Source organism: Mustela lutreola, chromosome 1 (genome assembly GCF_030435805.1).
Source record: "Mustela lutreola isolate mMusLut2 chromosome 1, mMusLut2.pri, whole genome shotgun sequence".
In the NCBI taxonomy this organism is placed as follows: domain Eukaryota; kingdom Metazoa; phylum Chordata; class Mammalia; order Carnivora; family Mustelidae; genus Mustela; species Mustela lutreola.
Window position 1 is genome coordinate 43,445,526 of NC_081290.1, and position 25,059 is coordinate 43,470,584.

General features: G+C 36.4%; 1 protein-coding gene across 10 annotated transcripts in view; it reads right to left on the reverse strand.

Annotated features, from left to right (window-relative positions):
- The window catches only part of PCDH7 (protocadherin 7), a 423,055-nt gene that overhangs the window by 336,960 nt on the left and 61,036 nt on the right, over positions 1 to 25,059 (reverse strand). Inside the window, exon 2 of one of the 10 annotated variants that reach the window (XM_059163990.1) lies at positions 19,093 to 20,986. The exons of the other annotated variants lie outside the window; for them this stretch is intronic. Within the exon in view, the coding sequence (XP_059019973.1) occupies positions 20,909 to 20,986 (78 nt within the window). The 3' untranslated portion in view covers positions 19,093 to 20,908. Of the gene's footprint in view, positions 1 to 19,092; positions 20,987 to 25,059 lie in introns of those variants that run through there. 10 annotated transcript variants of the gene reach the window in all.

The window sequence follows — 25,059 nt, forward strand, 5'->3', positions numbered from 1 at the left end:
GACCACTCAGAGAAGGGCAAAGTTTTGCTCCAGGTCAGAATTTCAAACTAGTAGGATCAGACCTAGCATTTCCCTTTCCCACTCTTCAGTGCGGAGACCTGGGTGTTCAAGGCCTGCGAGTTCTATAGCAGAAAACACAGAGAATTGGGGTAAGAGGGGAGCTAATACTGGCACCCAAATTATTAATTTTGAACATTCCTTTTGTGCCTTAATTTGTTTAGATAATTTCTTTAATTGTCCATTTTATTGAGTATATGTAGCTACATCATTAATCCAATTTGATTTTTTAAGAGGTTAGAGGCTTAATAGGGAATGAGAAAAGAAATGATAAACTCTATTTTCCCAGACACATTTGTAAGCTTTTCAAGAGTGAGTGGAATATGAATATTTCATAATTGCATATTTTCTTTTTGGGGACCAATAGCCATTTAATATAGAAACCATTAATAGAATTACCAGATGGGCGCTTTATTTGCTTTTAAAGTGGTTTCAAATAGTAGCAATTAGTCATTGATGAAGACCTCTAAGTTGAGAGGTTTTTCGTAATTCAGCGCTATGATAATTTTTGGGTATCATCTGCAAAACAATAAATACAAAAACGTTTATAAAAAGCAACATATGTCTTGACAATTTTCTAATTATCTGTGTGTAAAACACTCAATTTCTTCTGTACAGACGGAACTTTTTACATGACACATTTGTACTCCAAAGCCTACAAAAGATTACTAGAAATTAGTAAGCCCATATTTCTACAATTTGTTTTTTCTGTTTCTGCTTGGTTAGAGTCCGGAGTTATGTTTATTTTTCCCATAAGAAGAGGTAACTGCTTATATGAAAAACAGGGGGAGGATGGGTGTTGAACTGAAAGCTTGAATTTAGTCAGAAATAGCATTAAAAACTAGACTCCACACTTTTCAGTGAAAATAAGAGGGGAAGGATGCCAGATGGAAATCGGCCAACTGGTGTTCTTTTAGGAATTGTGCCTAAGTTATTCTGAAGGGGGAAAAAAATAAGAAGAAAGAGAGGGAGACCCCAACAGGATGCCCTGAAAAAGTTTTCTGCTTCACTTGTCAATAAAGAAGCAGGAAACAGTTATTACTCAAATATCTAAACAAGTCTGCAAAAAAATAAAAGTAACAAAAATAACAACAAAACTACTGAATAGTTTATACCAGGCAATACAATTTAGAGTGACTTTTCGTGATATTTGGAATCTATCAATTATCAAGTATACTATTTCACCAATCAGTGATTGATAACTGCATTTAACTCTTTCTCAATATGTTTGTTTTTTATCAGTACTGGCATCTCTTCTATCCATCCCACAGCCTTTGTACATGTTTGGAGCTCACTCATCGTCTGCAGACACCAACATAGAGACGCGCCTCTGTGCCTGCCCACCTCTCCCTCCCACACCAGCTGAGAAAAGCAACCGCCCATGTCACTGCGGGCTCCCCAGAGAGCCCACTGCCACTGCACATGTTTTTGTCCCTTTGGGGAAAAAAGGGACCTGAGTTGTTGAGATCTCTCTTGCTTGCAAGTCTCCAAAAAATGAGGCTCTCATCAGGCATCTCGCTTTGGAATTTACAAAATATTCAAGATCAGAAAGCTTCTCTCCATTGGAATTTTGAAAACGTACCAAAAATCACCAAATTTCTTTTCTTTTTTTTTTTTTTTTTTGACAAATCAGCGAAGACTGTGACAATATGTGCTGGGTTAGGTCTAGGAATGTAATATTGAGGCAGAAGGCTTTGCTTCATCAGATTTTTAAAGAAGCAACCAGAATCCAGATATATAGTATTTGTGCTTTCAGATTACATTTCGAAAGACTAATTTCACATTCAAAGGCTTTGACAGGGGAAATCTTTCGGCCTGTTTGAGTGGCAGAAAAAAAGGTCCAAATGGTTTTGCTGACAGTGGAAGAGCTGAGGTCTCCTTGGAAAGATGCTGGTTCCCAACCAGGGTTTACTTGCAGAACACTTTGCGAGATTGGATTTTATTCTCCTTGCAGTGAAAATCCACTGGAGAATTTTAAATAGTGGAAAGATATATTTGCATTGACACTGTAGAAGGGTCACTCCATAGGAGACTGTATTGTGAGTGATCGAGGAGAATTGGAGACACAGCAGATGTTGGTGGCTTGAGCTACAATTTAGAAGATGATGTGGTGAAAAGTGGTGAGGTTTGGTATAGATTTCTGAGGTAAAGCTAATATAAACTCCTGATGGATTGGGTGACATTGTAGAGGGGGAAAAGAGCAAAGAATGATCTCTGTTTTTTCACCCTGAACAAAGTAAGTGGTTATCAGTATTATTCACTCAGAACGGTTTATGAAGAGAGCAAATTAAGGTATTGGGGGGAAAAGGAATCATTCTGCCTTCTATCTGTTGTGTTTGTGATAGTACTAATACTAGCTTGGTTGAGCACTTATTCTGAGCCAAGTACATTTCTAAACACATATGTATTGTTTTAATTGATATTATTTACTTATTTAATCCTCCCAAGGACCCTGGGAAGTGGTTATTACTATTATTCTCATTTTACACATAAGAAAACAAAAGAAACGTGCCCCAGCCAGCCAAGCAGAATTTGGTGCCCGAAGCTATAGTATAACCACTGTGTACTCCAGGGGCGCCTGAGTGGCTCAGTTGTTAAGCTTCTGCCTTTGGCTCAGGGCATGATTCCAGGGTCCTGAGATCTAGCCCTGCATTAGGCTCCTTGCTTGGCAGGAAGCCTGCTTCTCCTTCTCCCACTCCCCCTGCTTGTGTTCTCTCTCTCACTGTCCCTCTTTCTCTGTCAAATAAATAAAATCCTAAAGAAAAAAAAAAAAAAAAGAACCACTGTGGACTCCTGCCTCTACCAGTGGAAAAGCTGAGTAGGTAGCTGTCCTGAGTATGAATCCCAGGGGGAGGTTTGAGACGGCGACATACGTAAACACAACCCTGCAGTACTGCATGATTTAGACATCTAGTCGAAACAGTATGGGACACTAAGAAGACATAGTCCACAATGGAAGAGGAAAACCAAGTGAATACGGTGATATGAAGCAGTCAAGGGAGAAGGAGTGAACAACTGTCCAAAGGCCAAGATGTAGACAGGGAGACAGAATTAACCCCTGGATTCAGCATAATGAATTCTGATGACCCCGACAGAGCCGCGTCAGTGGAATGGAAGGGACTGAAGACCCATACAGTGGATTTTAAAAACTTCCCTATGTGAGTAAGTGGGGGATGACAATATACGTGAAGGAAACCAGAAACACAAGGCTGTAACTGGAGGTGGCAGCTAAATCAGAGATGTGTGTGTAATGTGTGTGGTTATTTGGGTTCTTTGTGTTTAAGATACGTTATAACCACATGTTTAAATGAAAATTAGCATGACCTAGTAGGGAAGAAGAAATTTATCTACTAGAATATATCTTAGGGTAAATGTAAATTAAGTGTCCTTGAATGGGAATTGTTTGCAATGACCTTTATGTTTTATTCACATGGACTTCACCACATACTAGAACACTGTTGAAAACACTAATCATCTTACTATCTCAGGACGAAAAAGGAAGAGGGGCATTCCCTTGGACTTCTCCTCTCATTCTGGGACATTGTTCTCTTATCTTAGTTCAGTAAGTCCTGCAAAGCCCCAACAATCAAACTGTCTAACTCTCTCTAAATCTTGCATCTGTAAGTATTTCATCAGTTTACTTGATTAATTTGGCTATTGGCTTGTTTTTTTTTTCTTTTTTTCTCTTTTCTTTTTTTTTCCTTCTATCACTTGTCACTATGCTAGATAATCTGGATGAGTCATTCATCTACTTAGCTCTGAAATTCTTTTTCCCCTATATTCTAGTGATAATCACTTCTGCTCAGCTTTGGTAATTCACACCCATAGATACAAAATGGACTGTTTCTAAGCACAGTGTTCTACTGTAATATGCATAATTGTGAAATTCTCTCCTCTAATCCCCTGTCCCACTTGTGCACTCCCACAAAAGCTTCCAACGTTGATGCCCTCCACTGCTTTGCCTCTCCATTTTCTAACAGTGTCCAATTCTTCTTGGCTTGATGGCCCCTGACACCATACTTTCATGGATGCAATTGATTCTTCCCTTCTTTGACCTCCTCTCACAGCTGCCGTGCCAGTCCCATTACCAAATCGTACCACCATCTGGTTGCTCTCCTCCTCCTCCTAGACTGCCAAGAGTTACTGAGAAAATTGAATAACCACGCTGATTGACTCTGCTACAGATTTATGATTTCCAGTGTCAGCTGAACTCTCAGCACTTAACAGCCCTGTTACTCACTCCTATTTGGCTGGTCTCCCCATTCCACAGAGCAGCTGCTCCCACCACACCCTCCTCAGATGCTCCCCTCTCCCTTTCACTCCCCTCAACCTCGACACACTATTTCGTCTTCTACTGCTGAGAAGATTGCGGCCATCAGGCAGGAACCCCTCCACGTCCCTTCTCCACTTCTCCATATTTGCCTGCATCTTCACTCATTGGAACTTCATTTTGCAACTCAGAAGAATCCTCATTATTTTATGCATTTGATCTTTTGATTCCACTCCTTCCTGCCTCTGACAGGGTCCTATTTCATCAGTGGGCTTTCTCTTTTCTGTCCAACCTATAAATCTCTTTCTTTCAACCTATAAACCTACCTAAATTTCCTTAACTTGTAAAAAAAAAAAAAAAAAAAAAATCTTTCTTCATTTCTTCCACCACCAAACGGCTGCTTCCTTTTCTCTCCTGCAAGATTGTTGGCAAAATACCTCTCATTCAATGGTTCTGCTTACTTACAACTATCTCCATGAAACCTGCTGTAGTCTTACCCTGCCCCCATGCTGATGAATCTATTAGAAATGCTGCATAAAGGAGTCTTCTCTCACTCTTTAGTTTTGTTGTTGCAAGTGCTGGGAGTTTAGCTTTAATATCAGTTTATTTACTTACTAACTGCTTAAATTTGGACAAGATACTTAACTGCTCTAAGATTTAGCTCCTTCACATTTAAACTAGGGATGCATGGGATACTTTTAAGGACAGTCAGATTTCCGTTGAGCAAAGTACTTTTCACCTTCTGGATTCCATCTGGTAAGACAATTATTCAAAGTATGTTGCCTCTCCTTAACCAAAAGGTTGATAAGTCACTTCAAAAAGACATGTTGGCATTCCCTCTTTGGAGTCTGAAAAGTAAGCATAGTGGTGAAATACATTAACATAATTGGCTTTAAGTCATTCTAGAAGTAGTATCTAAAGAGAGAGTTTACCAATTCCTACTAATCCCTGAATTTATCTCCACCTTCCAGAGCTGGAATAGACTTTTTTTATTTTTTCCCCCCTGAGCACATTTCTTTATCTTCCACAGTACCATGCGAGCTCTGGCTCATTGTCCCCGAAGTTATCTTTGATTTAGAATATTAAGTTATAAATTTGGTTTCCATTGGTTGAAAACAAGTTGTGTTATTAGTACTAAATGAGGTAATCTGTGTATTATTTTTTAGTGTTAAATCTAGTGCCTAATAACAGGTAAGTCAGGGGCGCCTGGGTGGCTCAGTGGGTTAAAGCCTCTGTCTTTGGCTCAGGTCATGATCCCAGGGTCCTGGGATTGAGCCCCGCATCGGGCTCTCTGCTCATCGGGAAGCCTGCTTCCTCCTCTCTCTCTGCCTGCCTTTCTGCCTACCTGTGATCTCTGTCAAATAAATAAATAAAAATCTCTTAAAAAAAAAAAACAGGTAAGTCAACTTTTGCTGTTGTAATAACTTTTGATATTGTTACTATTAGGATGTCTAATCCGCCCTTAGCGACACCATTTCTATCTTTGCTTTTCATCACACAGCCTCTCCAGATTCCACATTTACTTTGGTTCTCCTTTATGTTACCCTCACTATGGCTCATCAAGATTGGCCATTTGCCTCCTTTTGTTTTCACTCTGTCTGTATTCCCCCAGGAACTCATATAGTTCTGTGGAGTCACTATTACTAAACGTACATGAACTCTTTAATTTTTTCCCTTCCCAGTCTTATTCTCCTACATTTCAAATTCCACTCCCCCCCCAAATTCCACTTTTTAATGAAAATGTTAAAAATTAAAATCTGAAACAATTTTTTTTTCCATCCCTATTTTCTCTCTCCTTTCTTCTCCAACTTCCAATCGTGTACCAAACATTTAACATCCTTCTGCCCATTCACAACTTGATCTCTCTCCACAGAAAGCATCGGAATCACTTGATGAGGCTTTGTCAGAAAGTACTAGTTCCCTTACTCGTCTCCTTTTCACCAGTACTTTAACTATAAACTGATTTCCTTTCCACCAACAGAGCCATCATTCTAAAACACTTACTGTGTTATAACCTTGCTCGAAAACTTTCAGTGACCTTTGAATACTTACAGTATAAACCCAAACAGCTAAACATAAAATCCAAGGCTCTTCTTGAGATGAACCAATTTGTTCTTTCCAGTTCATCTTGAGCCACCCATCCAATGTTTCCTACACTCTAACCACACTGTGACTTTTACCAAATATACAAGGAATTTTGATGTTTTCATTACTTAGCTCATGATATCTTCTCCAGTTGAAATGCCATTCTTCCCTGCTGCGTGTAAGTGAACTACTAACTATTACAAGGTTTGAATAAAAAGTTTCTTGTCATGGGGCGCCTGGGTGGCTCAGTGGGTTAAGCCGCTGCCTTCGGCTCAGGTCATGATCTCAGGGTCCTGGGATTGAGTCCCGCATCGAGCTCTCTGCTCAGCAGGGAGCCTTCTTCCCTCTCTCTCTCTTTGCCTGCCTCTCCATCTACTTGTGATTTCTCTCTGTCAAATAAATAAATAAAATCTTAAAAAAAAAAAAGTTTCTTGTCATGAAACATTTCCCAAATGTCTTCACTTTGTCATCCTATAGCACTTTTAACACACCCGACTCTCTCAGTTTGATGAAAGCACTGATAGTATCTTTCCCATATTTATATTCCCAAGCTCAAACACAGTTTCTGGTCCAAAACTTGTATTCAATAATTATTATCAAGTAATTATTTCCCTCAGTTGATCTTCAGAATAGAAAAATAAATTCTGAAGTATATATATATATATATTTGAATATATATATATATTTGAATATATGCATCATGTATGCAAAGGAAATATATATTTCAAAATATTTATATAGATAGATATCTAGATAGATAATATATGTGCCATCAAAATAATGTAACACTTTTATGCCTTTATACTCCATTGGGTAATTCTTCAGCCAGTCAGTACATGAATAAACACAGACATTAGTGTTCCTGATATATATTACTAATGGTATGAATAAAGGTAATATTCTGAATTCACAAAGCAAGCATTGAGAAAATCCTAAATTATATCTACTACTAAGATATTCTGACAATATGTTATATCAGAGGTTTTACCCTTTCATACTAATATTACCTAGAAAATTTTAAGTTGCCACACCATAGGTAACAGCAACATTAAAGGCGTGATGGCATTCCTTCTGAAACCTATGAAAAACAATAAAAATTTCAAACAGAAATACAATCTCTTGTAAAAAATTATATGATGAAGTATACTGAATATGATTTATACAGGATTTTACATAAATTTCATGATAAAGCATAAAGCAGGTATTTTGAAAATTGTGTATTATGAATGTGGATATTTATATATGGAACCGTGGGTAAAACACTTTGCAAACATATGGTATGTGCCACCTCTGCCTTATGTGGAATATTAAGATTGGCTCCAGTAACACAGAATAACTTTACAAGACACTTTTCTTGAAAGATTTAACAATATAAGTACCATACATTAATCATTATTCATAGACCAGGAGTTCTATATTCTTGAAACACTAGTTAACCCCTGGCAGGTTATGCACCCTTTCAGCTCTAACAGAAGGAATCTGACCTTCCTTGATTGAAAGTCAAAGATAAGACAGCAAACATCCAGGCAGAAAGCATCTAGTCTAATAGAATATATTTTAATTGGAATTAAAGGTGAAAAAAGAGAGAGAAAAAAAGAGTAACTCCATAGCCTGTACCCTACAATATTGATGATCCTTAAAATTTCACTGTCATGGAACTGCCAGAACTGTCTTACTACAAATGAAATCCTATGAAGTTTTTTTTTTTTGTTTGTTTTTTTCAAATGAAAAGAGCAAATCCCATAAACTATAAGACTGGGAAAATCATATCTGTCCTATCTGTGGCATAATTTTTTTTTAAACTGCAAAGAGCAAAAAGCAATCAGAAATAATTGAAAATGTTTTGATAATATGCTGCAAAATTTAAAAAAAAACTGATATAAAAATAAAAATACTTCTGGCTAAGTTCTGAAATAAAAATCAGCTTAGGGCTTGGGCAGTGAGTTCCGGCAATGATAGTAGCAAAAATGGATTTGGTGAGTGATGATTTTTTTTAGTCTTCAGCCTCAAGATAGCCCCCAAAGCATGACTTTATTTGAGATCATTGTTTAACATCAAAGAAAGTCTCTTTCGACCATATTGGAGAAAAAGAATTTTATATTAAAATCATGCTTTGTGTCTATCCCAGAAACATCATAAAGACTTGTCATATTGTCACACATAAACAGTTCAAGTTGAACTGAACATCATGTTCCAAGAATGGTTTCGTGCATATTGATTTCAGAAACCATGCATTAAAATATATTTATTTTGGTATTAATTATAGTAATTCCTCTACTAAAGAAATAAATCTCTAGGGCGGAGCACTGTGCCAATGCCAAGAAATGACTGAAGACAGTCGTCTCTACAACTTTGTAGTCCACGTAAAGTGTGGCAACTAATGGCACAGCATTCCGAGTCTCCGAGAAATAGGTTTCACTTAAAGGACAACACAAATCCCTTTAGAGTTATTTGTCTTTTCCCTCTGGTGCTTCCTTCACACTGGTTTGAAAGTTATTCCCCTAACAAATAAGGGTCTCTGCTCGCCTGTCTTTAAAGACCTCTACTGTCTGAGTCCCATTTTTCCCAGCCTCAAGTTGTGTCTCCCTAACATGCATCCAATGCCTTATACATTTTGATCTATTTTCCAGCTTCCTTGTATACCATCCTGCCTTGCCACCTACTTGTTGACCACCAGAAGAGGTGCCTTCCTTTTGACACCATGTAGTTCTCACATCTGAGAAACACATATCTATCTTAGTAACAAAAAAAGTTCCTGCAATAGAGCAGATCCTGAGTAACACAGAGGAATGCGCACTTAACAGAGATCATGTGGCTTGTGATATACATATGTGCACAGCATCTCATCTGGGTTGCCCAGTATTTGATACTTTGTAGGAATGCAATAGCCTCACTACCTAATCTAGTGCAGGAATTCAGTAAGTATGTATTGAATGACTAGTATTATACACTTTATTGAATGTCTTAGAATCACATAAAATTCCCATTTATTGCATCAAGTGAATTCAATCAAGCATCTGTTTATCTTCTATAAGCAAGGCACTTTGCTAAAAACTGGAAGGAGATAAAAATATGAATCAGACTAGGACCTTCCAAATGAAGAGATTATAATGTACGAAAGAAATAATATGCATCTACACTTACATGCACAAAATATCCTACCATTAGAGATAGGAAGAGTCAGGTAGCATAACAATCACAAAGATAGGGGTGCCTGGGTGGCTCAGTGGGTTGGGCCTCTGCCTTCAGCTCTGGTGGTGATCCCAGGGTCCTGGGATCAAGCCCTGCATCAGTCTCTCTGCTCAGCGGGGAGCCTGCTTCCCCCTCTTTCTATGCCTGCCTCTCTGCCTACTTGTGATCTCTCTCTCTCTCTCTCTGCCAAATACATAAATAAAACCTTTTTTAAAAAAATCGCACAGATAAAATGGCTTAAAATTAGCACTAACAACATGGCAACCAGGAAAAGAGGGAAGGTAGGATTCATTCATGTAAAATTAGAAGACGAGAATTGCTGGAGGAGGTAGTAGTATAGGTGAAAATAAACTGGTAGGAAAGGGTAGAGCAGGCAAAGTCACTTAAAACTTACCAGGCTTACGGAAACATAGGAGTTCATGAAAAGAAAGAATGGAAAGCAAAAATGGGAGAGGAGGACTAGAGTCAAAGGAATGATTCTAAATTAAGGAATCTGAAATTTATTTCTTAGAAATTAATAGGCACTAAATGTTCCCGAGCATGGCCTAAGAAGCAGTAAGTTGGCCTATCCTTGCAAGACTTTGGGCAGCAATGTACGTAATAGTTCAGCTTTCAGTGTAACATCTCAATCCACTTTATGTAATTTCTACACAAACACTAATAACATTTCAACTCTACTTTTCATGCCTAACCGTGATCTATTTTATTTCACAGTTTTGAACAGTTACCAGCAACAGAAAGAGAGAGAGAGAGAGAGCTCTTTCTTTATCTCCCTCTTTCTCTCTCCTTTTTTTTTTAAACACATATTGTTATGATCAATATTGCTAGATGGCACAGAGAGTGGAATAACTTCTAATCACAGTCATTAGGGCATATCAATTTCAAATTCAACTAAACAATAAGTAATGGCAACTATTGCAGGACACCCAACCTACAATGAAAAGTAATCAATTTAAAGATTCAATGGTAACATATCTCTTAAGATAAGTTAAGAGAAAAAAATTGCAGCAAAATATTTGGGGAAAAGTGAAATAAAGCATTCCCAAACCTCACAGTTAAACAAAATTGAATGGCAACCCAAACGACATGGCGGTAATGGAGAAGAGCACGTCACGGTGCAAAAGGTGCTTCTCCAGCCAGCCTTGACACCCTGGATTTGAATAGAATTCCAAATGCTCAAAGACAGCAGAAGTGAAGGTATGATTATGAGCTTACCTAAACACCCAGCTGAAGTCTACTAGAAAACAAATAAATACAGCTGTTGCGTACTTCCCAATGTTTGTTTTAATGAAAATTTTATTTATTTGCTTATTTATTTGAGAGAGAGGGAGAGAGAACACAAGCAGGGGCAGAGGGATAGGGATAAGCAGACTCTCTGCCGAGCAGGGAGTCCACCGTGGGACTTGGTGACCTGAACAGAAGGCAGACGCTTAACCAACTGAGTGACCCAGGTGCTCCTTAATGAATAATTTCTAAATCAAAGAAAAAGCTCAAGTATGAGTGGATAGTTGGTCATTTTTTTTATTATATTCTCATGTGTTATAACCAGATCTGCATTTTCAAAATAAGTTTAAAAACTTACTTTTAAAGTCACATTAAACAGAAAGCTTATTCAACAGGTTGTGAAGTCTCTACCGACAACTACTTCTAAAATCAAGTTTAGATTCCTGTAAAGGCTTAAGGAAATCAGGTTTAAAGTCAGATACATACACAATTTGGACCCTAGCCTAACTGATGGCTAGTATAAGACCTCTGGAAACCCTAGCTGTCTGTTTTTGGTTTTGTTTTTGTTTTTAATTAATTAATTAATTTAAGGATTTTAAGATTTTATTTTTTTATTTGACAGAGAGAGACACAGAGAGAGAGGGAACACAAGCAAGGGAACTTAGAGAGGGAGGAGCAGGTTTCCCGGTAGGCAGGGAGCCCAAGCTGAGCTCAATTCCAGGACCCTGGGATCAACACCTAAGCGAAGGGAGACGCTTAATGACCGAGCGACCCAGGCACCTCCAGTTGTCTGTTTTTAGTAGCAGATAACACTTAGAGACATCCACTATGTGTCAGGCACCATTCTGTATTGCATTAAAACTGCTTCGCTCAACTAGTGCTCAACTAGTGAAAACCTGTGTGATCTGTGTCACAGTTCTGAGCCTTCTTTAATAGTCCTGCTGTTTATGCTGGCTCCCATCAAGCCAGGCCTTTGTAATAAATGGTGTATATTAACTCATTCTATAACATATAATTTACATAGTATATTAATTCATCCTCATTGCTTAATGATGCTATAAGACTGTTATTACCTTTGTTTAAATACAGGAAAGATTAAGTTGCTCAAAGTCTCCAAGACTAGGATGTAATTGGTGTTCCTTTAATTTATGAATTATATATCCCTTTAAATTGTATTCATAGGATTCAATTCATTCAATGTATCCAATTCATTTAAATTGTTTTCATAGGAAATCCAAGAGAGGACAACACAGAGTAATTCCAATTCTTAGTAAATACAATTCAAACTGAAAGATCACTCAGATCAGATCATTACAAGGTAACACTCAGAGCAAAACTTAAATTGCAATTTTCTGATTGCCTGAAGATATGATACTATGAAACTAAAAAGAAAAGATGTTTAGTAACATCTTGGAAACACATTTGTGATCACCCTAGCACAATTGATTACTGAATTATTTTGTATCACAAATGCAAATCTGTCCTTATTTTAGAAAGCAGAAGTTGCAAGTGATTATATATGATCAATTATAACTCCATAATTTGTATAAGCTTTTTATTCCATTTGTAGACAATTTCTACAAAGTGAAAAAGGAGCAATTTGAATTGATGTGTTAAAGAGGGAAGTCAGGAGAAAAAAATAAAATTTAACCAGCTTTCTCTCTATAGAGTTTTGCATAACAGAGACTTTAGACTTCCATGAATACTCAGTTCTGCGTACAATAAAATATCTGTAAGCGACATAATAACCAGCAATGTTCCAAATGGCATGCATACATTAACTCCTGATAGAGGCTACGGAACAATTTCTGAAAGGGGAAAAAGAAGAGCTCTGGACCTGCTGTAGTACATAAGCTCAAAGGAAACGAATAGCCTAATTACATAGCCGTGAAAGAAGCCAACAGATTTCAGTGATTGGGAAAGAAAGCTTGACAAAATCTAGGGAAATTAGTCAGATCCTTAAATTAGTTTATTTCTTTGCATCTTCTGAATTGTCAGCAGTGTAGAATGAAGAGAAAATCACCTCCAGAAGATTGTTGGGCTTTACAGCCCAATATTCGTAACATTGTATCCATTCTTCATGCTGCTGTTAAAAGGCAGAACCAATCTGCTGGCAGATGACTGTCTTTGGCTTGACAGAAACTTCCATTTTATGTAATAAAGACAAACACACACAATCTGAATATGTTCTCTCTGGGGAGGGAAGAAAGGATGAGAGACCCCTTTCATGTCATGCACTTGATAAATTATTTCTAAGATGCATATTTTTTTGCTCAGGCCTGTCCAAAGGCAGAGTTCCATTGTGGCTTTCCAAAATGCAATCCTTTGTAAGCAATTTCAATGGCCCTTAATAGAATCCTATGAATCACATTATATATTCAAAAATATGATCACCCTAATACATATCTTTTATGTTTGCTCTCAAAATTGTGAGAGGTACTTCTGTTTTATCTAAGTGAAGCCTTTAGGCATTTATTTGTGGTCACTTGCTGTTTAAAATACAGTTCATTTAATGCTATTGCACATTCAGTTATTTGATATGCTTTTAATTCAGGGGAGTACTTCATACCATAAAAATCCTTTTTAACAAATCTGTTCTGAGTTCAGAAAGACAAAAAGGATATGCATATTCTTTTATTTTAAAATGAAGAATTAGGGGTGCCTGGGTGGCTCAGTGGGTTAGAGCCTCTGCCTTCGGCTCAGGTCATGATCCCAGGGTCCTGGGATCGAGCCCTGCATCAGGCTCTCTACTCAGCGGGGAGCCTGGTTCCCTTCCTCTCTCTCTGCCTGCTTCTCTGCCTACTTGTGATCTCCGTCTGTCAAATAAATAAATAAAATCATTTTTAAATAAATAAAATCTTTTAAAAAAATAAATAAATAAATAAGATGAAGAATTATTTTTTAAACATTTACTTTTTTTTTTCTTAATAAACTCTACCCCCATCGTGGGGCTTGAGCTTATGATACCAAGGTCAAAATTTGCATGCTATACCAACTAAGCCAGCCAGACATTCCTAAATGAAAAATTATTTTTAATTCTGGTCCATTGTAACATAACCATCAACAGTCTTAAAGCTTTCTTCCTTTTTCTCATTGTCTCCACTAGACCCATTGGGAGTACAATGGCTTAGGTCACAACATGAAACATCATGCTAATTAAACTGCTAATTAATTGGTATAGGCAATATATTGCATGAAGTAGATTGCTGTATTACACTGTTTTAACTTTTGTGCCATTTCAACTTGGTAACTGCTAATTTAGAATCTTTTAGTCATGTTCTTTAATCCGAATGCTAATCTCAGATGACAAGAGTACATGATTACTAGGGAGCTTTGGTACAAGATATGTGCTGCATTTCTTCCTAGTATTAAAATTGGTTTATTGAAAGATAAAAAGATCCTGCATTTACAGATTCTTGATATTCATTTAAATATATAACCTCTTTTAAAGTAGGACTAGCTGGAGCTCATCTTCATAAACATTTTCACAAACGTCTCTATCCAAATTGAAAGGCATTTATGTAACTAGCCATCATAGAATTTTTATTAAAAAGTCTCATTGGAAAAATTGTTTCCTTAACGTTATCGGTATCTTTCTTAACACAGACTTTTTTCAATTATATGACTTTAACAACCAAGCTCCAACATGGGGTTGAAAACAGGGCACAGTTTTATGTAATAAAAACTCAGGGACTTTAAAAAGTCAACCAGCATAAAGTTAGAATGCACTATATCCACTTGAAATGTATTATCAGGAGGCAGCCAGTTTCTGATCTTTCTAGAATGCATATACCAAGTGTCTGCTTCTTTCATGAGCCTGACACACAGAAGAGGAAAAAAAAAAATCCTTGCAGACCCGCCTTTTAACAGCTAGATATAGAAAGAAGAAGAAAGATGAGAGACCTGGGTTCCCTTCACCTGCTATTGAAACAGAACAGAATTTTCACTGACAGAATTGGGTAGTTGGGCGGTAGCAATTAGAAAACAAGCTGAGCTCAAAACTCCAGTCTCTTAAAACAGGGCATGTTCGCTTTCCCCCTAACGTCTAAGGATATAGTCTAGGAAGGTATTCATTTATAACTACATTAATCTTAACTTTTCCTTAGTAATTCACAAAAAGAAGCATAAGGTAGATTATTATGGCTGTAATAGCATCCATAAGTACATAGAGTAGTCCACTATTTCATGAAAAAAAAACTAAAACTTACTGAAATGGATTGCCTAATAAAAATCTGTAGTTGACTTTCTTTTCAGATGTTTGGTTGCTAAACTGGGAAATGGAAATATAACTTCCTCATGTTTTCACAAGCAATGCTGTATGTTCCCAAGAACACAGAGCGTTTCTGAGCTCTAGATTTTCCTGTCAGACTTAGTAATCTATTTTATCCAGCACATAGTTTCAAATAGGCAAAACAGCATTTTTAATGATGACTTGTTTAACCTCTCCAGCACACTTAGCCAATTACAATGTTTAAAATGAAAGCCACTGAACTCCCAGACCTTAAATATTATCCAGTTCAATCCCGCCAGTGTTTATTTTGTTTATATTTCACACATTCAAATCTCATCTTTAGTATTTATTAACAAAGCACATGTTCTGCTTAAAAGGACTTCAAAACTAAAGCGTGGAACCTCTTGGGTGGCTCAGTCAGTTCAGCGTCTGCCTTCAACTCAGGTCATGGTCCAGAGTCCTGGCATTGAGCCTGAGCATAGGGCTCCTAGGTCAGCAGGAAGCCTACTCCTCCCTTTCCCTCTGCTTACAGCTCCCCTTGAAAAAGTACTTCCAAATAGAAGAGCTTTGATGGAATTTCTCTTTCTCTATCTCTGTCAAATAAATAAATAATATCTTTATTTAAAAAAAAAAAAAAAAAAAAAAGAGGGAGCCTGGGTGGCTCAGTGGGTTAAAACCTCTGCCTTCAGCTCAGGTCATGATCCCAGGGTCCTGGGATGGAGCCCTGCATTGGGCTTTCTGCTCAGCGGGGAGCCTGCTTCCCTTCCCCTCTCTCTGCCTGCCTCTCTGCCTATTTGTGATCTCTGTCTGTCAAATAAATAAATAAAATCTTAAAAAAAAAAGAAAAGAAAAGAAAGCCCTCATCATAGATAATAGATACTAATTAAATATTTGCAAAGAATAACAGCTACTTATTTATGGATTGGTTATCATAATCCGCATCATCGTTAGTTCTTAAAATAATCTGGCAAATAATTAATCATTCTTGGGTTTCACAATTTTTAAGCTACTGGGGAAAATTATACTCCCTTATGCTTATAGATAAAGTGATCCTTCAAAAATTGTTCTTTGACCTTTTAGGAACTTTCATCATGGATTGTGACAGGTTTGATTTCAGTTTTCACAGCTTCCTTTCACTTGTCTGTACTTGAAAAAATTGCAGCTCACAGCGCTCTAAGATTTGGATTGTAGCAGATCAGGAACTGATGAATCCCCTTGGAGAACCTGTACCCACACAATTTTGCTGAGTTTCACGCCATAGTATGTGAAGTATATCAAGTGCTTGGAGTTACCTACTCTGTGAAGTGCCTTTTATTTCACTAGTGACAGTGATGCTGAGTTTACTTTAGCCCACGAACTTCCCAGTTAGCAGCAACTACACCCTATTCATATGTTAACTATAAAACAACGATAACAAAATTAACAAATCGGAGTCCTTGTCAGGTCATACTCACATTACCTGGCTAAATCTCATTTAATAATCACAATCAATGTATGACACAGATGTGGTGACTAACTTTATATTACATGTGAAAAAATGGAGGCAGAGTCAAGTTATCTGTTCAAAGGACACTCAGTTTGTCGTGTCTGAACCGCGTCTCAAACCCAGGCAACCTGGATTGCCGACACTGCCCTCTTAGCTACTATCATAGTCCTTCGTTTAGCACATGGCTTTGTAGTAATTAGCCTGTATGGCTGGAATTCCCATTAGACCGTGAGCTCTCCTTGTTCAAAGAATACGGTTGTTATTTGCCTCAATCCATAACAGCCTTCATTTTCGAATAACGTTTGATGCAAATAGTACGTGGTCACATATTTTAAGCCTACAAAACAAGTAGGTTAGAAAAGAATTTCTTCTTCCCTGTCACCAATATTTAAAGCAGACTTTCTATCACAGATTCCATCTTTATCCAATATTTCTATGTGCTAAGAACTTGGGAATGCCTTTCACATCTAAGTCATGCATGTTGAATTTGCCACACTCACGTTAACAGATGTGTGATCTGAAAGAACCAAAAAAAAAAAAAAATTCCACTTCTGTACCCTGAGATAATTCCAGAACCTGACTTGCACCCCAATCTTTTGCAGTGCTTGGCCTGAGAGCTCCTTGACCCACTTGCTGAGTGGAGCCTCTCTGCAGTCCAGTGGCAGGACTCAGAGCCCAGCTCTACCTCCTGCCGGCTTTGTATCTTTGCAAATTTACCCAAACTTTCTGTGCCTAATTTTCCTCATTTGTAAAACAGATGATATGACAATAATGGAATCTGCTTCATAAGGCTGATATAAGTATTTAATAGAGCAATGAATATATCGTCTGCATAGAGCTGACTCTTGGTAACAAAAATTGGATGAAACAGGTGAAGGGGACTAATAGTACATTTATCTTGGTGAGCACCTAGTTATACATGGAATTGTTGAAGTGTGGTATTGCACACCCGAAACCAATAAAACAGTGTTTTTGTTTTGTTTTGTTTACAACAGTGTTTTTTAACTACACTGGAATTAAAGTTTAAAACATTAAACATTTGTTAAATAATAAATAGTTATCAAAGAAATACTAAAATCAGTTCAAATAATTTGTATTTATCAAAATACAAATGGAATAATAGCATACAAAAAAAATAATATCCAGAACTAAAATGAAAAGCATAGTCTTTTATTCCTCAATAATATTTTTGAACGTTTTTTTCATATTTTAGTGAAATTTTTACTTATAGCGGGTCATGGGAGAGGCTTGGTAGGTGGTCTCCCATCTAAATCTCTAATCTTGTATAAGGAAGAATAAACTGACAAAATTAAATTTTATTACCTAAGTCGGTTCCATAAATGACCAGAAGTTTCGCCAAAATGAAACAAACGTTCAGTGTGACCAGTTCTCTAACTAAGGATCCCAGACGTTTATCCTTGCCACCTTTGTGATTTGGAAAGCGACGCCATTGCCAGTTAGCACGCACCCTCCTCCCCAAATTGACATCCTGTATATGCTTTCACTTTGCTTCATACTGTGTCTCTGACCTTTCCCAGTTGGAGTAGTGGCTGGAAGCTAAAATAAAAGTGCTGTTCTTCTGAGTGAGGCATTTCATGACTAAACATTAATCCTGAAATTATGACCGTTACAAGACTCCTCTGCCTGTTGCTTCTCCTAAGCAGAGGACTATAGGATGAAAGGCCCACAGCAGTAAACATCAGGGGCTAGTGTTTCCTTCTCCTCTGAACCCAACCAGGCTGATCCAAGCCCAGAATGCCTTTGAAGTCAAAGAGACCTTCATGTGCTGATCAATCCTCGGGGGGTAAAGAGCAAGAAAAACTGGTTCTGGCACTTTAATATGCTGGCAGGGAATGTGTTCAACTCAGTGCAGAACAAAAAGGTTTTTCTCTGCTACAGATTGAGTGATTTTGTACTTGGGGGGCCTCTTGGTTCAATTAACTTAGAGATACCTATTGATCCCAGAACATGATTATTTATACTTCAGTACATACTGCCACTGAGTCAAACTAAGGATGCACAGTAATAACTATGAATTAGTATTTTCCCTTACTCTTAAGACGTACATTCAGCTTTAGGTCAATTTAAGTGGAAAAGCATGGAATTCCCTTAATACTAATGATCACTATTGAGTATTAATATGATCAGTATGAAATGTCACATTGCAATGTTTCAAAACTTTAGAAGTTTAGAATTAAAATGATCTAAAAATTGACAGCACCATCCAAACTCATTCTTTATAGGTAAGAAATCTGAACACCCAAAAACTCAAAAAAAAAAAAAAAATTATTCATCGGGTCTGCTCTTTAGCAGAGCAAAATTTGACCTCAAAACTCCTGAGTCAGTTCAGGGTACTTTTCTCTTCACACCTTCAAAATTATCTCCGTCAAACCTTATCTCTGCCCAACCTTTTCTCTTTATCTAAAGTGGCTAAGCTCTTCACTCTCAAATTGTGAAGATGTGGTGACTGTATTCCAAAAATCAGGAACATGAGCATATTTTACGTCCTGTTGTTTTAAAGGATTATGAAAATAGGAAATATAGTCATCTTATAAAGCAGGTTTTTTTTTTTATTACTTTGGTCACAGAAAAATATTCAATACAATAGAATTATACAGTTTATAGATTTATAATTTTTATAATAGCATAAATAAAGACAAAAATCCCTGTAATAGTATATAGATAGGGTACCGACTTCAGTTGATTGTCACATAGAAGAGGTAAAAAGTTTTACTATAAAATTAATCAGTAAGATAAAGAGAAATGAATACAAATACCAGAGAACAATAGTTTCAAAGTTATTATGGCACATGGTGATTACAAAAGATATGTCAATCTGTTTTAAGTATTTACCATCTTATCTATGTTAATATATGATTACTTATTATTAATTTAGTTTGAAGAAAAGTGGAAAAAAAACTGTAACTTATAGATTGGATTAAAAAGTTTTAGTTAAAAATCAAATATTTCCCCAATATCTTCTATGAGAACATCCACGATTCATATCCTCTGTCACTGAGTGAAGTGCCTGAAAGAGTGTAATAGGATTTTCCAACTGTCTTCAAACGATTTCACAGGAGCCCACTCTCATTTTCAGACATTGGTACGACTTAATTTAAATGACTCAATGGCAATAAATATTACACTTAATTGGAGAGCCTTTGCAGTAGTTACTCTATATCAGAATGACTTTGTATGTGAATAATAATCTTTAATAGTGATAACACATATGAAATGGCTTAAGACAGTTTACTCTACCCCTTTACATTCTAGGCAATGAACCAAAGTGCAAATGTCAACCATTAAATTTTACCTCCTTCCACTTAGACACACACACACACACACACACACACACACACACACACACAAATGCACCCACATACACTCTTACTCATACAAAAATTAGACTTTATACAGTATCTTCAGGTGAGCAAGTAACTATAAAGTAAAGAGGTACTTCCTGCATGCAATTCATCCTTTAGCAAAATAAAAAAAGCCCTCGTCTGCATACATGAATGCATAGGACCACAAATTTTAAAGGCCAGTTTCCTATTGATATAATGGCCATACATTCCTTGAACATTTATGTGGTTTACCCTAAATTCAATCAGAAATTGTGTAAAAGTTCTGTGAGATATACTGCGATCTATCCTCTGCTTTTACACTGTAATAAATTATATTACGACAAGTATCAGAATGACCTAAATTTTATTTTCTTTCCTGTCCACTAGTTTCTTATTTTCCCTGACCGGCAGTAGTATTTCTTCTTAACACTTTGTTAAAGAGCATTGAACAGTCTAATTTTCCCAGAATTCAGTCCTGAGGTATACATTTCCATTTTCTTTGTTGATCTAGCACAGGCTCAGGTGATTTCTACATAATGCATCCAATTAGTTCAAGCAAGACAAATGAAATCACATCTATACTAATCTCCACATTATTAACTATAAACAGTAACAGGATATGTCTCCACTCTTTGCTTGAGTCCATTCAAGTGCAAACCGAAGGAAAAGGATTTCCTGTTCTTCTTTTCACACTCCTGAGTATGACGATATTTGATTCTGTTTCTCCACAGTAATTAATAAGATTGCAAAACCTCTCTCACATCCCTTCTTTATTCCATATTGACAGCTTGCTTTCTTTTCTTTTCTTTTCTTTTTTTTTTTTTTTCAGTTTGTTTGCCAAGGATAGTTTGATTCCTTTTTGCAGAGATTTTATTTTAAGTCCATTTTAGTTTTCTCCAAAATCAGAGCTTCATTTTAATCAGATAGTGGTCCTGCCTCTTGGGAATCGATTTCTTTTTACACAAGATAATCCAAGTCTATTAGGATCCAACACACTGAGTTGGAACATTACATGTGTTTCACTTACGAGCACATACATTCATTTTACACGATTCCTCAATGTGGCCAGGGGGGTTCGTGGTCTGCACCATATCCACCTATAAAAAATACAAAAATATATGTCTGCTTTACAGGGATGTGAGTAGGGTCTTGCTAGCTTAGTTCCAAAGCTTGGGTGCACATCTTGGCTGATAGTATTCTTTCCTTCCTTAAGATGTATTTGCAATGGCCATAACCTCTTTCAGAAGTCAAAGAGACATAACCATTAGCTACAATTAACAATCCTGGGGCATCTAAATCAATACTGCTGGCTAATCTCATGGATGCTGTCTCTGACAAGAGATATTTGCATGGTAAAAGAAACATTGAATTAATTGTGTTTCAGGCTTCAAGCTTCTCAAGTCTATGAAAAAGTCACCAGAATAGCGGTGGCAGGCTAGTGGGGGTTGCTGGCTTTGTTTATATTACAAATACAAAGAAGAATGAAATGGTAATTTTGTTGTGACAGCTTTTGCAATTTATAAATCCCCAAGATCTCAGGAACGTGAGCTTGATCCGTGTGTTCACACCCTTCAAAGTAGCTCTCTTGTCTCCAAACACAATCTTTAGATAGCTCGCAGTCTCTTTACAGAAATCTGAGCAATTTACATGCTATCAATAAATGGTCTGCTGATCTCAGGTCAAGGATGGATTACTCTACCCTTCAAAGTCCTGACCCTAAAAGGACAATATTTTCCAACTTTGTATCTAGTTGCACAAATAAAAGTGATGGTAATTTTCCTTCAAAATATTTTGGTGCTAATGTCAGTTTCAAGTAGTGTTAAATATTTCTCTGAATTTGAGACTGACCAGTAGGCTGATTTCTGCTCTCGGTGCCAGAAGGTACAGACTATTGTCTTCTAGTTTTATGGTACAGTTGATGTTAGTAAAACCTCTACAAAGTTTGAAGATTGCCAAAAAGACAAAATAAATCACTTCCACAGAATAAAAATTCTATGGAATATTCTATGGTACCATCCACTACCAAATTATTTATCCTTAACAATCCTTAACAATTAGAATCAGTAAAGAGACATATTCCACCTAATTTCCGATGCAACAAAAGCATCAGGACACGAGAATCATTAGAAAAGAAATAAGTGATTTATTTCATGAAATAATTGACCGATTCATTTTTCAAAATAAATGGTGTAAAAAAAGCCGAAACAAGTAATGTCTAATTTTGAAATTAATTGTTCATATCCAAGAGTGGAAAATGTTTAAACTTGCCCTAATCGCAGATTATCAATATTAGCTGTATAAATTTAAGCAGCTTTAAGATGTTGTATTTTTTTAAATTAATTTTTATCTTTTCCTAGAAATGAAAAGAATATGTTTTTGTTTTGTTTTTTGTTTTTTGTTTTTTCTTTCTGTAGCAGCTCTATAAAAGCTAACGTAGCCTGGGATGCTCTGGCCAATTACACAAGCAACACACGTTTACCAAGGCATCACTGATAAGTGAATCTTCTTAATTTAAATCATAAGTTTAAGATGAATTATCTTATTTTACACAGGCTATATGACTGCCCATCTCATTTCAAAAATGCTTATTAATAAGTGAAAGCTAAATACTTGAAAGTTTCAATTTTTGTTTTTTATCCTCAAACCAACCATAATGATGTAGCCATAATGCATGCCAAGACTACATTAGACCTTCCTGTTATGTACTCTTACTATATGTGATGTGTTGCGATAGCATTTATCAAATATTTAACTACTTCCATGAAGTCCCTCCATTAATTCTCACATCCTATTCAAGGCTGCAGTGTGTTCCCTGAAGGCAATGTCACCTCTGTTCTGTTTATTGTTACATTTCTTGGTGTTGGCACATAGTCAGTCCTCAGTGAAAATTGGTTTAATGAATGAATGCATGTTTTTGAATAGCTAATTAAAGAAGTCATATTATTTGTCACATCACAGTATTACTATTACCTAATTTTAATATTTGGAAATATTTTTCCAAAATATTAATTGTGGTTATCGCTAACTTTCTGTTTTTTTGTCATATGATTAGGGAATAGATCTTTCTTGAATTGCAGCAAATCCTCTTTATTTTACTAGCATATGATTTTCCCCATTTTTCCCTTCTATAATTCTGTCTTAAATTGTCTAGCCACCTAAAGTTTCTCAAATTTCATTACCTTCTCTTTTTAATCATTCCCATATAACAGTCATTCTTTTCTTTTCGCTAAGGAAATGTACTATGTAAACTTGTCTACAAGGTTTTTAATAAATGAATACATAAGTAAAGCAATAAAAACAAACATTAGGAAATCAGAGGTGTCAAAATGTTTCATTTTCTATTTTCAAGACCTGACATACTTTTAAGTTAAAAACACACCCAAGAAATAGAATGCATTGAAGTAATAAAGTCACCATACAACCATGCAGCCTAATGAAATCCTCATATTAATATGTCATTGAAGAATAACATTTCATAAAATTCATTTCATAAATTAACTATGCAGGAGCCAGTTTTGTGTTTTTGTGGTTTTAAGCTTTGATGCACTGAACAAACGCATCTGGGCACTAATATTCACCTGTCACTAAAGCAAGAAAAATGGACTCATTCCTTACCATTAAAGATTTATGTTTAAAAGCAAAAGTGCATACTTCAGATTACTTATTGAGTTCATGGAGAACTACTTAAGAATCACCATTCTGAAAACTGTCATTGGTGATGGTCAGGGTAGAAATGGATGTTACCAAGATATATTTGTTTTTATTTGAACCAGCTAACTAAAATGGCACTGGAAGCAATTTTCAGATCACTGCCACTGAGGAGAAAGGCTCTACCAAATCCGGCCAAACCAATCTTTCAGTCAGGTCCAATTCAGACAAAGTTGTAGAGACACAGCCTTTGTCTCTGCCTCTCAACTTTTCTCCTCGATTTTTTCTATCACCCAGGCAACAGTAAGTCTGTGTGTCTGTCACACACACACACACACACACACACACACACACACACAGGTATGGGTGAGCACTTGTGGGGAGAGTAAGACGGAATCAAGCCATTCTGGAACACCTTCTACAAGGCCATTTCTATATCTCACTCAGCTTCTAATTCCTGGGAGTTTAATTAATGAGCTTTATCGGTGAAAAGTTAACTTATCAAAGTTATGTTCTTTTCCCCAGACTTCCCAGTAATGGGTGACTAGTGCTAGAAGCAACGTGATTTCTGCAGAGGATAGAAATAAGATTCAGATTTTGGTGCAAGAATATTCTGAACACTCAAACAAAAGAAGAGATATGCTCTTAATTCTAAAAAAGAAAAAAAAACCCAAACACCTCAAAATAATAAATAAGGAAATATATATTTTGAAAGGAATATGTGTCAATTTTTCTGCTTATTTTTATTAGATATACTTCAAAACTAAATCACGCACCTATGTAATTAGTGTAGATCAAATACAAGTATCTGTTGAATGTGTTTGTATATAGCTGGCAATATGTAAAAAGTGCTATGAATATTAGATTTTCTCCTTGACTGATTCTCAAATCTGGATAAAAGAAAGAGCTATCACATAAAGAGCAGAGTCTATTCCATGGCAGGGATAACCATACTGATGGCAGTTTCTGTAATCCAGGAACAGGAAGTAGATATTCCTAGTTTCAAGCATCAACAGGATAATAAAGTAGCTGAACCAAGGCACAGCCACCTATCAGCACTGACAGTTTATCTGCTACTTTTTTAAATATTAGAAAGTCATTTGATATGGGAAATGGGACATAATCTAAGCATAGGTTTGGGTGAGTGGAGCTCTATGAGGAGGACGGTTGTGGACAGTATTTTTGTCTTTTACTTCCTTTTGATTTTTGTAAGTGATGTACTCCAAACCATAATTTACACTAATTATTAGTTACTACAACACCTGTATAGATTTTATTAAAAGATTGCACTTAACTAATTTTATTTCACAAAGTCCTTATAAAGTAGGAATTGCAATTTTGTTTATTTTACATATGAGTAAATTGAAACTCAGAGAGTTTAATCTTCTTACAAAAAAAAACACAGATAAGAATCAAGGCCCTAAACCAAGACTTTTGGCTCATAATAAAACATTTTTTCCCTACATTGTATTTTCTTTAATTATTTTTTTTTATCTGACTTTGAATCTTTTAAAAGTAAACA